Source organism: Balaenoptera musculus, chromosome 8 (assembly GCF_009873245.2).
Source record: "Balaenoptera musculus isolate JJ_BM4_2016_0621 chromosome 8, mBalMus1.pri.v3, whole genome shotgun sequence".
NCBI classification, from domain to species: domain Eukaryota; kingdom Metazoa; phylum Chordata; class Mammalia; order Artiodactyla; family Balaenopteridae; genus Balaenoptera; species Balaenoptera musculus.
This window is the reverse complement of record NC_045792.1, coordinates 95,507,946-95,524,365: the sequence shown is the minus strand read 5'-3', so window position 1 is coordinate 95,524,365 and position 16,420 is coordinate 95,507,946. Positions and strand designations below refer to the sequence as shown.

Here is a 16,420-nt window from a genome sequence, read left to right as displayed (position 1 = left end):
GAATTCTGGATTATAATTTCACTCTTACCAACACTGTAGTTACAGGCCTTTCTTTCCCCGTTTCTCCAAGACAGCCTTCCTTAGCATTGTTGTCTTGCCCTGGCTCCAGCTACTAACCTTTGTCCCAACCAGACTCCCAGCCCCTTCTCTTGCAAAAGCGATCTGCTCTTAACAGAGGCAGTGTCTCTGCTCCCAATTTGTCGTGGCCCCACGAGGCTTTTATGTCTGCAACCCCAGCCTACATACTTGGTGTGAGTCACAGACATCTCAGCCAGACATGAAGCTGGCTTTGGCCTCTCTTTTCTCCCCATATGTCATCTTCAGCATCCACCGTCTCAGCAAGCTGGAGCCATCTTGAGCTGCCTGGGGAGTTCTCTTACCCACCCAGCAGCTCAAGTCTCTTCCATGACAAGATAGCACTAATGTTTGGCACAGCGAACAGCACCCCATCACAGACCAAGTTGTGTTGGACTCAGAGAGAGCTAGTTGAGCCTGCCTTTTTGGTGTTGCTGTTTCTTCTGATTTCTTGGGTCGTGTGGGTAAATGCCCCATACCTTAGGGCCAGTATTTAAGGGTACCATATATAATTAAGATGGACATGACTTTGTCCCAAGTTGTCCAAAGCTTCTCCAGTTCTCAGTCACCTTCATTTCTGTACTTTAGGCAGGAAGTACTATGAACAATATTCAGGTAAGTTAACACTCACCCGAGGTCTCCCAGCAGATCAGTGACAAAATGAGCCTTCCTAATTTTCCGATCCAGAGCTCTTTCCTGTAGCTGATTCTTAACCTTTTTTCAATCAAAAACCCCTTTAGAATTCCGACGAAAGCAACATACTCTCTTCCACAGAAGAATATACCGCAAGAACACACATATAATTTTGTAACTCTTTTAAGACCTCAGGTGAAGAATGCAGCTCTAGATCATGTTGAGGCATTTAAGTGGGTCAGGTGATTGATGCAGTGGGGAATGAGAGAGGATAAGTGAGAACATGTACATCTTTTTTAACAGTCTCTGAGTGATCTCCGGCCTAGAACGAGGAGAACAAATAAATAGGGAAGTAGAAGCGCAGGGTTGTTGCCTGCTGCCTGGCCCCGCGTGACGCAGCTCCCTGGCACACCCATTCCCAAGGGCACATGAGCCAGCCAGCCAGCCAGCTGGGCCAAGATTACAGCCCTCCCTCCAAAACAGGTGGTTGTCTGCCTTTGTCTCAGGCACAGGCAGCTGTACCACATTTTGTGCTTTCAATCCTGTTCTTGATTTCTCCTCCATTGTCTTAGCCTTGGCACTCTCTCCAAGCACAAAGACAGAGGTAACAAGCTCCTTGGGCATCTCTTGAAGGTATTAAAACCCCACTTGACAGTAGAAAAAAGCCTGAGGAAACACTCCATCTCTCCAGGCACAGAAATTCTTAGGACCGGTGAGGAGATGGACCACTGGCCCTTCCACCCATATACAGAGCCATTTCAGTGGCTGATAGCCTGGTCCCCACCCCCTCCCAGCAGTGAGATGCTCCTTTCTCCTTTGCTTTGCTCCCCGACCCACCACCCCTCCCAAGCTGCTCCTGTGCCTCTGGCTGTCCGCCAGCCCAGCCAGCCCCCCCCCACCAGTAACCAGGGTGGGTATGAAGTGCCAGATTGATGTGAGGGGCTGCTTGCTCACTTCCGTCTTCATAGATCAGCCCTACAAACGACGGGGTGGGGAGGTGCTGGGAAGACCTCTGAGAGTCAGCTCAGAAGACAGAATTCAGAGGCTCATGTCAGAAGAAAAGTAGGCTGGGGGGAATTCCCTGGCGGTCCAGAGGTTAGGACTCGGCGCTATCACTGCCGAGGGCAGTTCTGTGTGAGAGCATTTTCACCACCGAGGAAGCCAGGCTGGCTCTTAGCTGTGTTCAGGGAGCCCCAAGAGTCCCAGCTGTGAGGAGTCACTGAACCAAGCCCAGCAGCACAGCTCACAGAGGCTGTTGAAGGAAGCCAGGAAGACTGACCCTGACTGGCCTTCCCATTCTTCTTCATCCCTCTGTGTGTTTGTCTAGCTTCCAGGAAGAACCTAGAGCAAACAGTGGTGACTCATTCATCCTCCCTAAGGTCCAAGGAGGAAGGAGATGGTTGGCACTGTTCTTTAGCTTACAGATGGAAATAAGCAACACTGAATATTGAACACTTAGAGTTTCAGTAGCCAGAGAGGGTATCTTCAACTCTGTTCCTTGGTACAGTGCCTGGAATTTCAGCCAAATCCATGAGCTTGTCATAGTCAAGCTGGTCTGACCATAGAAGGTAGAACAAATCATGGCTGGAATTGGACCTCTTGGTGGGGAGCAGAGAGGATTGGGGTCGGGGGGCGAGAATGGAGCAGCATGTTGATAGCCTCCATCACTCCTGTTCTGTTTGGCAGTTGATATCCTCAGTAAATGGCCAGAGTTCATAGCCTGGAGCTGATGGCGCATGCTGCCAGGTGGAAAGTGTTTGAGGGACTCTTTGGCCATCAGCGTCATGCTGGCAGTCGCAGCTCAGAGAGTGTGCCTTCAGGTGGCCTTTCCTCTGGGATGGGAAGGAAGGTGCCTGGTCACGCAGTACATGGTTTGGTATAGGTTTGGTGTGAGCAGTTTGTTGTCAGTAACCAGCCCTGGGTAGCAGGAATTACAGATGAAGGATTTGGCGGGGACCCATGTGGTATTGCCACCTGTCAATAAATCTTGACAAGTTTGTAAATCAGAGGCTCCCTGGCAGCTGGCTTCATGTGGTGCCTCATGCAGCCATGATTTGCTCATCAAAAATTGCAGTGGTGGCTTTGTTTTCTGGGGGCCTCTGCTTTTGTTTCTGGTCATTTGCCTCTTCCATCACGTAAGATCTTCTCTCACCTTTGCTCTCCAATGCCCTGTTGTTCTCAGACAACCCTCACAAAAATAGCTGAGTATCTGGTGACTCAGCTCCCTGTGGTCTCGAGGAGAAACAGCAGCTCACTGAGATCCAGGAAACATGGCCCGCCACCTCCTGTGCGGCTATGGGAGTGGCGGAGGTTCGGGTTGAGGTGTCCGGGCTCAGGGTGCTGACCTCAGTCCTGGCCCCCGGGCTGCCGTGAGAGGCAGCCACCTGACCGCAGGTGTTGTTACCCTGAACTTCAATTCTTTATTGATGTTCTTTCAGAGGGCTCGTCTGAAGATCACACCAAATCTGCCCTCTAAGAGGAGCTGGGAGGGGTTTAGTCCAGAGCAGGGAGAGGAAGAGTACTTTTGTTTGGCTGTGGCTCTTTCCCACAGGTAAAGCCTAATCCCCAGAATCTTAGTGCCCCTCTAGTGATGGATTTGGGGTCCCAGTGCCTAGGCCCATTTCCTTTCACCTGAGGTAGCACAGCCTCCTGACATGCAGTCGCTCACCATGCAGGCCCCATCAGGCCCCTGCCCTATCCAATCCTCACATTTAGGGAGGAATCACCTTACGTCACCCCCCCACCCCCCCACAACTCATCTTTTCCTGGCTGATCCTCACAACCCACTGACTTTCATTTGTTTGCTCTTTATTGAAGTTCTGTCGTTAAAGGAAGGTGACCTCAGCCTCTAGGTTAAAAAGCTGGCTTCCGTTGGAGCTTTTCTTAGTCAGCTCAAGACAGGGTGGCTTAATCACCAGAAATTTATTTTCTACCATCTGGAAGCTAGAAGTCTGAGATCAGGTGCTGGCATGATTGAGTTCTGGTGAGGACTCCTTTCCTGGCTTGCAGACAGCCACCTTCTCACTGTGTCCTCACATGATGGAGAAAGAGAATAAGATCTCTCTCTCTCCTTATAAGGCCAGAGTCCTTTGGGGTTAGGGTCCCAGTCTTATGACTTCATTTAACCTTAATTACCTTCTAAAGACCCTATCTCCAGATACAGTCACTTTAGGGGTAGGGTTTCAACATGTGAATTTGGGGGGGATTCAGTCTATAGCAGAGCTCTTCAAGCACATGTGCATGCCCTGTCCCTCTTAGGAGCAGAGCTAGCTTTTTTGAGTATCTCCTACAATCTCTACATAGACACTGGAGTTCTCATCAAAGGGCTCAAAGACACCTCTTTCCCAACTCTTATCCCTCTTCCTTCACCACCATCAGCAGCACCCCACCCTCAACCATGTGATTGGTGCTAGGTAGCTGTCTTGCATTTTGGGACCCACCACTGGCAGCCAGGCTTGCTGCCTGAGGTGGCACATCAGTATAGAAAGATAAGAGGCCACTGCTTCCCTTCTGGCAGTTTTGCCTGCGTGCGTGAGGTTGGAAGAAACTGCGTGATATTCCATTGCAGGGAAAGAAGGAACCAGGAAAAGGTTGGCAGCCCAGAGAACTTGATGGATAGAAGCTCTTCTCTCTGCTGTCAGCATTCCAGCCCATCGCTGCTGGAGTTTCTCTCCTCCCTCCCCCAGGAGAAGTTTGTGAGCCCTCCCGGGTCATCTTCAGCTCTCCCAGTTGCTTGTCCAGCCTCTACCTGGCAAAGGAGCCTCTAGGGCCAGAATAGAAAGAGATGTGGGCCTCTCTGGCTCCGCAGGAGCTTTTTCCTGCTTAGACTTCTGAGCTCCAGGCAAAGTAAGAATGTCAAGGTGCCCTCATTTTCCTTTCTCCTGGCCCCATGGCTGTAGGGAAGACCCAGTGGTGAGAGCCTGCACTCTCTGTTTCTGAGCACTAAGCACACCCTTTAGACAGGGCTGTCTGTGGCACCCGGTGTCTCCAGGGCCATCTTAGCTCCTTTCTCATATGTCTGAAGAACACACAGAACTCACTGCCTATGACTGGCATGGCTATTTTTTAGCTCTTCCTTAGCCCCAAAGAGGAGCCAGTTAGGCTCCGGGGGATGGAAGAGGCTAAAGCCACCACTCCAGGCTTTGGGGCTGTTGGAGATTCGTCTGGTCTGCTCTACACTGAGCATCCTGATGCAGGAATATCTTTGGTTCTGGCCTCAGCCCAGCCCCAGGAGAGAGGAAGGAAGGAATTGCAAGGGGTTCTGGCCATTCCCTATCTAATGCCTTCCACCTTTTCTCCTTCCCAACTGATTTTCAGGGCCTTAAACTCTGGTGTTGAGTACTACTGGGACCAGCTGAATGAGACTGTCTTCACTGTTCACTCCAGCAGCCGAAGCAGTGAGAGGCCTGGGTGAGTTTGTGAAAGAGGAGGCCCGCCCTCCCTCTGCAACCAGTGGGCTCTGGAGCAGTGCGCTCAGACTGTGCTCCGGGCTCTGTAGCTGCCCGTCCTCAGCCAGAGCAGCTCCTCTTTGATTTGCTTCATGCGTTGAGCTTTTGCACGTGATTTCGTTCGAGAAGAGTGTTTCATGGCTAAGAAAGAGAACAGAACCTCTGCCCTCAGAGCCTTGATTTAAGACCAGCTAGGACACCGTCTAGCCCTCTCATCCTGGCGTGGTATCTGGGCGAGCTGCAGTGAGGAGAGAGGAGCGGACACTGGAGACGGTTGCTCTCCCTAGAAAATTGCTCGTGGGCAGTCTCCCACGTGACCCAGGCCTCAGGGTCCAAGCTGCCCAGAGCTTCAGCCCAGGGACAGACCCTCCCCAGGGGCCAGTGAGAGAGTAGGAACCTGGTACTGATCCTCTCATCACTCAATTCATTAACGAAGACTGGAACATTTTGAGAAAAAGTCCTGGGTCGATGATAAAGCCAAAGCAATCACTGCTTCCTAGAGGAAGTACAGGGCACAGCTGGAGGAGTAATCCCCAGAAGCAGCTACAAATAGGAGTGGCTGGTGACTGTCTTGAAAGTCCTGGGCTCCCTCTGCTGCCAGCTCGAGCTGTCCTGAGGGTCAGTGCCTAGGAAATGCCCAAGGAAGGGGGCGTATAGCTTGGGGCCTGGGCCTTACTCATTGGCAGCTGGCGCTCCCTGCTTTAAGGGTCTATTTTTCAGAAGGCCCCGAAGGAGGACCCCAGAACAGCCTCACAGGAGTCCCGGTGCTTTTCCTCCGAAGTGGACATTCAGTGGAAGTTCCAAGAATTTAAACTGGAATCTTGTCAGCATATAGTTAGAAGGAACGAAAAGCTAAAGAGAGAAAGGGCCCTCTCCCGCTGCTCACCCTTTGTCCCATGGAGCTCAGCTAGTGGCTTCCTGAATCTAAGGAAGTGTCTTTTAAGATCAGCCATCTCTACCTCCCCAGAAAGGCCCTCGTTGTTTGAGTGACTGGACCAGCTGGGTTTGCAAAACTGGACGGTTCTGCCGCCTCCTTTCATTGTCCCAGGGTGTGGACTGACCTGGAGGAGAAAGGACACGGGCGAGTTCACTGCCATCGGGAGGCAGCCGCAGGAGTGGGCCTCTCAGCCTGCAGGCCTTGGTCCAGGCTGTGCCCTGGGGATTGGCATGGAGCAGGCGGAGCTCTGTGTGGTGTGCTGTCCCCAGCCCTGCCTGACTCCGGTCTGCCTTTCTTTCCGTAGCACCAGCAGAGCCACATGGAGGACAGACAGAGACATGGGCCTGATGAATGCAATTGGGCTGCAGCCCCGGAACCCCACCACCTCAGTGACATCTCAGGGCACCCAGACTCTGGCCCTTCAGCTGCAGAATGCCGAAACACAGACAGAGAGGGAGATCCAGGAGCCGGGGACAGCAGCTTCGGGTCCTGGTGAAGGTAGGAGCCGTGTAACGCTAGAGGGGAAATGAGACCGGGAGAGTGGCGTGGGGTGGGGGCTGGGACCATTCTCACCCCTCCCTGAGGCTCCCGGCCCGTCCACACGGACAGCTGGTGCAGGGCGAGCACCACTGCCGTCAGGGTGAGTGCCCCTCACGTGGTGGCGCCTCCTCGGGCAGGAAGGTCATTCCCCTGATCTGGGTCACTGCTCCGGCAAGGCGAGCTGCTCTCACAGCTTTGTTCAGCCCCACCAAGGACCCTGACCTCCTTATCCTCTAAAACTTGGAGGACCCAGGGTGTTCTTCCGGAGAGAGAGCACAGAGAGTCACCTAGATAGAGAAGACTCCCTGCTGTGAGCTCTCGTTCCAGAGACACGCACCCCAGGCCTCGGGCTTCCGGGGCCACCCCACAGGGTAGCTTGTCTTCCCCCGCCGCCAGCCTGGCAGAGTCGGGACTGCCACAGGTGAGGCCCTCACACACCCGTGCTTCACGGCCATTTTGGCTGCAGCCTGGCGCGCAGTCAGCCCCTTCCTCTCACCTATTGCAGGTGTGGCTCCGCCAGCTCCGCCCTGGCTCTGCGCCGGCCTCACACTGCTAAGAACCAATTAGCACTTCCCAGCGGTAACGCTCGAGCCCCTTTGGAGTGTGTTGGCAGCTGTGTTAAATAGGCTGTTCTCGCTCAGTCACTGTCCTGACCGCCTACCCCAGCCCCTGGCTGCTCCAGGCTCCAGACAAGGCAGCCTCCAAACAGACCCACATTTCCTAGGTCCGTGTTAAGCCATTTGCTCAAGAGAGACCATGAGAAGAGAGGACAAGTGTGCATCGGGCAAGGAGTAACTAATCTGCCTGTGTCACCTCCAGGGACCAGCTTTCCAAACTGCAGCCCCCCAGCAGCGCACTGTCCCTGTCGCTGCCATGAACTGACATTTTTTACGGTTAAGTCCCTTCTTGGTCTGTGGCCCAGGCCACCTCCTGCATCTGTTGGGTGGAAACCCCTTGGTGTAGAGGTAGCGGCTGCAGCAGCCCAGCACAGCTCCGAGCCTCACTGAAGAGGAGAGAGCTGGAGCTCCTCCAGCCAGCCCCCGGCGGAAGTCCTTGTCTGAGGCGGCCCCTCTGCCGCGATCTCGTGGACGTTCACTGACTGTCTTCCATGCGTCAGCCACTGGGGTTGCAAAGACAAACAGGCCTTGGTCCTTCCCCAAGGAACTGGAAGTCTAGAGAGGGAGGCAGGCACCCAGCAGATAATTGCTTCACATGATAAGGACCTCGGGGCCACAGAGGAGGGGGGGCCAGCTCCCAACTGTGGGGCTCGGGGAAGACTTCTGGAGGAGGTGACCCTGAGCTGAGTCTTCAAGGATAAGTAGGAAAATGTCAGGCACAGTGGGATGGGGGCAGGGGGCAGGCATTCCTGGCGGAGGGGACAGCAGCTGCAAGGGCACCAAGTTCAAAAACATTACAGTCTGCACTGAGGACCACTCACTAGTGGGCTCTTGTTCGTGGCCTGTCAGCGTGTGTTGAGACTGAGGCTGGATGAGCAGGAAGGGCAGATTACAGGGATCTGGGTCAGAAGTGAGGCCTTCAGCCTGAAAGTGAAGTGCAGCAGGGGCTCCCCACTTGAGAAGAAGAGCATCCACCGGTGTTTTCACCTCCCAAAGAAGCCTCTGATATTTTTTGATTAGCATCAGCTTATTTCTGACCTCCAGTCAATTATAAGTTCCTTTCTTCCTGTTTCGGGATGGGGATGATGGGCTGGCAGGAGGAGGGAGGTTCTGTTTTCCAGTTTGAGACCAGAACCTGATTCTCTCCCAGTCTCCGCCCTACAAAGTAGAACAGGTGGTGGAGGGCGAGCCCTTCAGAGACCAGAGGCGCCCTTCAGAGACCAGAGGCACTCTTCAGCAGAGGCAGCAGTTGAATAGGCTGTTCTCTAGAACAGGAGCCTTGGCAGGGTAGTTCAGGATGGCTCACTGCATCTGTCTGGCGTGGTGAACTTTGCCTGGAGCTCTGGACCTCCAGCTCTGAAAGGGACAGCATCATAGTCCCTTTCAGAAAGCCCCACACCTAGAAAGAAGTATGGGGAGAAGATGGGTGGGGCATTGACCGATGGGTGTGACTGGCCAGCCTCGTCTCTCCTGGGGCCAGGAGCGTTGTTCTGAGGTGCTTACCCCACTGACCACCATCCACTACTGCCGCTCTGGTAGGCGGACCAGGAATCAAGAGTCTTCTTGGGCTCAGACTTCCTTCCTGGTCCGCTTTCCCCATGTAGCAGGCAGGCACAGCAGCTACACACACACACGCACAGGCGCATGCGCGCGCACACACACACACACATACACACACACACGCGCGCGTGCGCGCGCGCCTGCCTTCTGTCTCCCAGTTGGCAAAACTACTAGAGGAAACCGCTCATCAAGTTGGTTAACTCTTCTTCTGGGCTTAGCTAGAAGGTGGGGCTGGTGGGGGGATACCCCCCTCTGCATCCCTCCACACACCAGGGCCCAGTCTATTACTGTGGGCAACCAGCTCCACTTGTGGTGATTACCATTCTGTGGCCTGCCCCTCCCCTAGCCCTTTCCCATTGGTTAGCATTGAAGGGTCCCAGGCTGCTCCTCGTTTTCATGTTCTATAAGAATTTTATTAAAATCTATTCAGTTCTGTCTAGGACTTCCCGGAGGAGCCCTCCTCAGGGGGAATTTGCAGGTGTTGGCTTTTTTACTTGTCCAGCTTTAAAGCTTCCCTACCCTGTCACTCAGAAAGGGAGGGGAGGCATTCCCTGGGCTCACTGTTTGCTCCCAGCTCTGATACAGTGCCTGCCTGGCACACAGTGGGCACTCAAGAAGTGTGTGGAATGAATGAATTGAGCAGAGGCAAGGCCCTGCCCCTGAGCTTGGCTGTGCTGCACTATTTGGGGAGCCCATGGCTCTGCCTCTGACCACTGAGAAGGGTTGCCTGGACCTTTTTGTTGTCTGGTGAAGATGACAGACCAGCTGGGCCAGGGAAAAGCAAATGTGAAAAGGGAAGGAAAGGGTGCCCCCTGAGGTCAGGAAGGGCAGCTCCTCCTCTGATGCAATCTGGCTTCCCTCTTCTGGGCAGTGAAACCCCCAGAATTGGGCATTATGGGAAGTTCCTGATCCCACTCTGGCCTCTGCATCCAGAACGTACCTTAGAACTTGCCAAGGAGATGATCTCATGTCAACACTAAATCAGTTTACCATTTTTCAGAGACAAAAAGAAATGCTTTTGCTACAGGGGAGGAGACAGCAGAATTAACCCCTGTGGCCGCCACTGCTCCTGGAGCTAATAGCTTGGGTCCCTGACCATGGCTGCCACTTCTCTCAGGCCCCAGTGTGTTTTCCTCTTGAAGAATGTGCTGGCTGCCTACCTTGGCTCGCAGCCTTGACTTAGAGTTCCCAAGAGAGAAGCACAGCTCACAGCTCTCTAGGCTGAAGCTACCTACACCCAGCCCTGAGGAAATCGTTTGTGTGTACATTTTAAACTCTTCTATCCCATCTTTTGTGAGTACTTACTTTATGTCTAGCATTGTATTAGGCACCGTGCATCCACAGGTATTGCAGAGGGAATCCGATTCAGAGATGAAGCCATGTCTCGATCCTCAAAAATAAGTCCAGAAAGGAAACAGACATATAACTCTGTCCCCATAGCAGAAGGGTAACATGTGACCAGTTTTCAGAAGCCCCCTTAAGTCTGGAATGCCTGTAGGCAGCCTGGGAGCCCTTTATTCATCCACACATTTGACAGGTAGACGCCAAGTGCAAGCCCAAAGATGAATAAAACTTAGTCCGAGACCGTCAGGAACTTAGAGCCCAGAGGGAGAGAACTCTGACGCAGAGAGGTGTGGGTCTCTGTGGGGCTCAGGGCAGGAGCAGCCACTCCCAGCTGGGGACCACGGAAGGCAGGGTGAGGGAGGTGGCACTTGTGTTGGCCCTTGAGAACAAGTGGACTTCGGACATGGGGAAATGGGCAGGTGCGTGGCAGGTAGAGCACCCACAGTGTGTGCAGGCAGGGGCGCTGGGCACACAGCAGCGCTGAGTCTCTGGGTTCAGGAAGGGGGATGGTCAGGGAAACAGCTAGGACCTGACCAGAGAGGGCCCTTAAATGTCACGGTGAGAGCCTTAACTACTTGAGGACTCTTGGAGCTGCTGGGTTTTGAACAGAGTATGGACTTAACCAGAACTCAGTGGATCAGAGCTGAATTAGAATGGTAATAGCGGCAGCGTGGAGGCTGGGTGGAAAGGAGAGAGAGAAGCAAGAAGACCATTTAGGAAAGACAGCCATAGTTGTGGTGAGAGGTGGCCAGGCCCGGAGCCACTGGCACAGTGGGAAAGGACAGGAGGGCCCAGACCCGAGTGCCAGCAGCAGGGCTAGGACCTAGCTGTGACAGCTCCCCTAAGGCCCCAAGGCAGACCTGTCCTGCCCCTCGAAGTGATCTACAGGAAAAGAGCTGATAGTTCACTGGGCACAGAGCCCAGCCCACTGAGCTCCAATGCCAGCAGGCCGTGGCCCAGCCTACTGCATACCCCAGGCCGGGCTGGGGAGGCCCTCAGTGCATAGCGTTCTTGGAAAACTGTGGCGGTGGCAGTGAGCACAGGGAGGTCCCCATGGGCCCTCTCCAGGTAGCCCTTTTGGCTCACAGGGTAGAAGCTGTGCTGGCACCAAAGCCCTAGGTTGACCTTTCCTCTTACCCCTACCCACTGCTGAACAGCTTTTCCCTTGAGAGGAGTACTCTGAGAGCCCTTCAGGTTCTCTTTCCTTCTGCCCTGGGAGTTGGCACTGAGCTGTCTGAGGGGGAAGCATGTCAGGGCAGCTTGCCTTGAGGGGTTGGAGGTGGGAGGGTAGAATTTACTAGAAAATCTGGAGAAAAGCAAGCTGGACATAAGTGAAAGCCCAGGCGGAGTCCCTACTCAGTGCTGGGACAAACTGTCTCACTGAGACCCGGAGGAAGAACTACCAGCACATGCCTGCCAAGCACTCGCAAGGAGGGAGAGATCTAACGGGACTCCGATGCAGCTAAGCTGCAAAACTGGCTGCCTGGAAATCCAGCTCTGACAAGGTGAGCAGGGAGAAGGCACTGGACAGTGTGGGAGCAAAGAAAGTCTTGCAAAGATAGCTGTTGGCAACAAGTACCGCCAAAAAAGTTCAAAACTCACCATCAAAGCTGCCCAAACTGCAAAATCCCAAAGTGGCCAACAGGTAGCCAAAGGAAAAAAATACGTACATAGTTTGGTAGAGCAGCCCTGGCAGCCTGGGAGCCTTGATCATAGTTGCCCACAGGCTTGGACTGCATGTCTGCCCAGTGGGGGCTGAACACAGGCTGGAGGAAGGTCCCTCAGGGTGGGGTTCTTCCTGCAGAATCCAGGTTATTCACAACAGCCACCATTGACTGAGCACCCGCTGTGTGTCAGGTGCGTAACGGGCGTTATCTCATTCCCTCTGCCCGGCACCATGCAGGCTGGATGTTACATCCCTCTTTTGCAAGTCAGAAAATTGAGGGGTACTTCCCTGGTGGTCCAGTGGTGAAGAATCCGCCTTCCATTGCAGGGGGACATGGGTTCGATCCCTGGTCGGAGATCTGAGATCCCACATGCCATGGGGCAACTAAGCCCGCATGGCACAACTACTGAGCTTGCGTGCCTCAACAAGAGAGCCCGCGTGCCTCAACAAGAGAGCCCACGCGCCACAACTACAGAGCCCACGTGACCTGGAGCCTGCACGCCACAACTAGAGAGAGAAAACCCGCATGCCACAACTACAGAGAAGCCCGTGCACCACAACTAGAGAAGCCTGCACACTGCAACGAAAGATCCCGCGTGCCTCAACGAAGATCCTGCATGCTGCAACTAAGACCCGACACAGCCAAAAAAAGATAAAAGAAAACAGGAATGTGGGTGGCAAGGGACTTATTCTAGGTCACACAGCTAGTGAGTGGCAGAACTAAGGTCTGAGCCAAAGCCTCGTCTGCTCACAGACAAGGGAATACTCAGGCTTTTGGGGAAAGAGCAGAACCTTCTGTCTTCCTCCCGAGAGGTGCAGACTGAAGCCTCAGGCTGGGGCAGTTGGCTGCCTCTAGTGAAAAATGAGGGTATCAGGCATCCAGCCCCCGGAGAACAGTATGTGGGAAATAACTTGGGAAAGTTGGTGGGTAAAGTGGGACAAGAGGAGAAGACAGAATGCCTTCTAGGGAACAGTTAAAAGTCATCTTCCTCATGTGCTTTTAGGAAGTGACAAACAGAACAACAATGAAGAGAAAGAGCACAGCTTTGAAACGGAGCGGAGCAGACTGTTTGCCTTCTAGCCACACCCCGTACGGTGCCCTCGCTTTCCAAAGACCAGGCAGTGTACCCTGTTCCAGGGCCAGGTCTACCAGGTTACCCGAGACAGGGAGGAGCAGACACAGCCAGCTGTCTGGGCTGCCTGCATTAGATGCATGACCAGTCTGCCTGTGGTGTCCAGAGGGTTAAAACCAGACTCCCAGCTTCTGGTCCAGCCCTGCCTGTTAACCAGCTGAGCAGCCTCGGCCACCTAGGCCTCAGTTTCACCACCTGTAAAACAGAAGTACGAATTACGGTTGTTTGGGGAGTCTTATCTAGTTTTCAAGTCCCTGACTTATTCTTTTTTTTTTTTTTTTTGTAATATCTTTATTGGAGTATAATTGCTTTACAATGCTGTGTTAGTTTCTGCTGTTCAACAAAATGAATCAGCTGTATGGTATACATATATCCCCATACCCCCTCCCTCTTGAGCCTCCCTCCCACCCTCCCTATCCCACCCCTCCTATCCCACCCCTCTACGTCATCACAAAGCATCAAGCTGATCTCCCTGTGCTATGTAGCAGCTTCCCACTAGCTATCTATTTTACATTTGGTAGTGTATATAAGTCCATGCCACTCTCTCACTTCGTCCCAGCTTACCCTTCCCCCGCCCGTGTCCTCAAGTCTGGTCTCTACATCTGCATCTTTATTCCTGCCCTGTCACTAGGTTCATCAATACCATTTTTTTAGATTTCATATATGTGCGTTAGCATACAGTATTTGTTTTTCTCTTTCTGACTTCACTCTGTATGACAGACTCTAGGTCCATCCACCTCATTACAAATAACTCAGTTTTGTTCTTTTTTATGGCTGAGTAATATTCCATTGTATACATGTGCCACATCTTCTTTATCCATTCGTCTGTCGCCTGACTGATTCTTGAAATGAGGTATTGGCCCTCTTCTTGTTTCTGCTTTTAGCTAGAATCCCCCAGTTCCTACTAGCAGTGGCCTGCCTGACTCAGAGGCCCAGGCCAGCAGTTAATTCCCTCCCTTCTGCTTTGTGCCTTCCAGGTGAGGGCTCGGAGTACGGTGCCAGCGGGGAAGACGCTCTCAGCAGGATCCAGCGGCTGATGGCGGAAGGGGGCATGACAGCCGTGGTGCAGCGGGAGCAGAGCACCACCATGGCCTCCATGGGTGGTTTCGGCAACAACATCATCGTCAGCCACCGTATTCACCGCAGCTCCCAGACGGGCACCGAGCCTGGGGTCGCGCGCGCCCCCTCGCCCCAGCCCTCCACCTCTCGGGGACTGCTCCCGGAAGCTGGGCAGCTGGCAGAGCGAGGCCTGAGCCCCCGGACAGCCTCCTGGGACCGGCCTGGTACCCCTGCGCGGGACCCACCCCAGGCAGTCCTGCCCGCCTCCTCCCCCGTCCCCCTTCCCAGCGCTGAGGGACCAGCCCTGCACTGCGACCTCACCAATAACAACCACCTTCCCGATGGCGGGGTCAGCAGCCTGGGGGAGGCTGCGGGCCCCAGTGGGGAGCCACGGAACAGGTAGAGACATGTGTGCACTGGTGCCTCCCCTCAAACCGCTGAGCAGAAACCGGACCTCATAGCTGACTGGGAACTGTACGCGCAGAAGAGCCGCGGGCTGCGTCAGGAAACAGGAGCGAGAGGGTGGGGGGTCGAGAGGGAGCCCGAGTCAGCCAGTGTGAGGCAGTCAAAGGGGCAAGGCTTGCCTCCGGGGACTAGAACCTTCCAGGATCTGGAGCCCAAGGGAGCCACAGACTGCTGCGCTCAGTGTGAATGGAGGAGGAAGTGGGTATCCCTGCCATGAACCCCCCTTTCTCCTGGAAACAAGGCTCAAGGGACTCAGCCCCGGGCAGAGAGCCCTCAGAAGGGTGAATAGTCTTCCAGATCTGGGCCAAACCATCTGGACGGTGGCCAGTGGGCCAGCTTCTCCCTGTTCACCTGTTGTGCAGGCAGAGCCACTAGGAGCCCTAGTGCAGGAGGAGCGGCCTGGCCCCCAGAAACCAGCTCCATCTCTGAGCCTTCCAGAGCTTCAGCCTCTCTTGATCATCTTACCCCACAGAGACCACAGTCAGGGGTCAGGCCAGGCCTCCGGATTCCTGAGGACAGGGACTTCCTGCACTTACTGGTGGGGAACAACCATGGAGTGAATGGGGCATCCTGCTTGCCTGAGACAGGATGGGGTCAAGGGATGGTGGGCAGGTCCTCGCTCAGGAGTGGGGGGTGTAGGCTGGCCAGCCCCCAGCGCTTGTCCACCAAGCTCCTCCTTCCCCACCACCCCCCAAGGCCCTCAGAGCAGCACCTGTGGGTGTCAGTATTAGCTGAGCCTAGGCCAAAGCCAGCCCAAGGCTGGGGGAGGGGATGAGACTCCAGGTCAGAATGTGAGGTCTTGGTCTGTGATTTAAGGTGTTGCATGTGGAATCTTGAACTGTACATGTAGTTTCTAGTGGAGAAATCAAGGCTCTGATTATTTTGTTTTTAGTATGAAAATGTGATTTCTTTTCTGTTTGTAACTCATCATAGAAACATTGTGGTGGGAGGAGAGGGGATAGTCTGACTGCTAATGAGGGAAACACCAAAGATCTACATCATTAAAATGATGACATGCCCCTCACCAGTCTCCTCTCTGTTTATTTCCATGGGGGTTGGGGGGGGAGTAGTGATGGGGGGCCGGGGGAGGACATTGAACTGAGCCGCCCTGGTTCTCCCAGGCACTGTTTATGGTGCTGCTGTCCTCCTAGGTGGGGAGCCCCGTGATGCCTCAGCAGAAGCCACTCAGGTAAGGGCTGCCACCTCTGCTTCATGCTGCGTCTGTGTGCCTCTACCTCCTGCTTCCCAGGGGCCTGCTAAGGACCGGAGCAACCTTCACAGTAACAGGTGGGTAGGTAAGAATGATGGAAGGTTGCTCGTCGTGATTGCTTCCTACCCAGGATCATGGGCCTGGAGTGAAGATGTAACTGGCCAGAAAGCTGGCTCCCCTGCAGTCCTGGGAAAGCACCCATAATGGGTGTCTGGGTTGGCCAGCAGGGAGCTTGGCCTTATCTACAGTCATCCCCCAGAGGTGCCAGTTGCTGGCTGCTCAGGTTTCCCTTTACTTTGTGTCTGGACAGCGGCTGAGGCGCGTGCTGTAGTCATGGGCCTTGGCCACTTAGTTTTAAGTCAGAAAGCGGAAGAGGGATGTTTGACCCTGCTCTCACAGAGGTATACAGGGAAATCAGAGCCACCCCAGGGCTTTTTGCCAGCAACAAGTACTTCTTGAGTACTTTTGTGTGCTTAATTCTGTCCCAGACACTATGGGGCATACAGAAGTATAGGTTCTGCCCCAGGAGAGGCAAAACCAAAAGATCAAATGGGCAAGCAAATAATACAAAACAGTGTGAAGAGTTATATGGTGAGGAACACTAGAATTTTTTGGAAAACTATTATATTACAGCACACTCTGGACTAAGACACATCAGCTAACTGTGAGACCTTGGGCAGGCCACTTGCCTTTTCTCTTGCTTCATTTTCTCCCTCTAGGAGGCAGGGCTTGT

General features: G+C 53.9%; 1 protein-coding gene across 1 annotated transcript in view; it reads left to right on the top strand.

The window, feature by feature from the left end:
• Window positions 1-14,415, top strand: part of AMBRA1 (autophagy and beclin 1 regulator 1) — a 147,576-nt gene extending 133,161 nt beyond the window's left edge. Inside the window, 3 exon segments of the mRNA XM_036859626.1 lie at window positions 5,026-5,118; window positions 6,398-6,591; window positions 13,931-14,415. Coding sequence (XP_036715521.1) covers window positions 5,026-5,118; window positions 6,398-6,591; window positions 13,931-14,415 — 772 coding nt within the window.
• The last annotated feature ends 2,005 nt before the right edge of the window (window positions 14,416-16,420 follow it).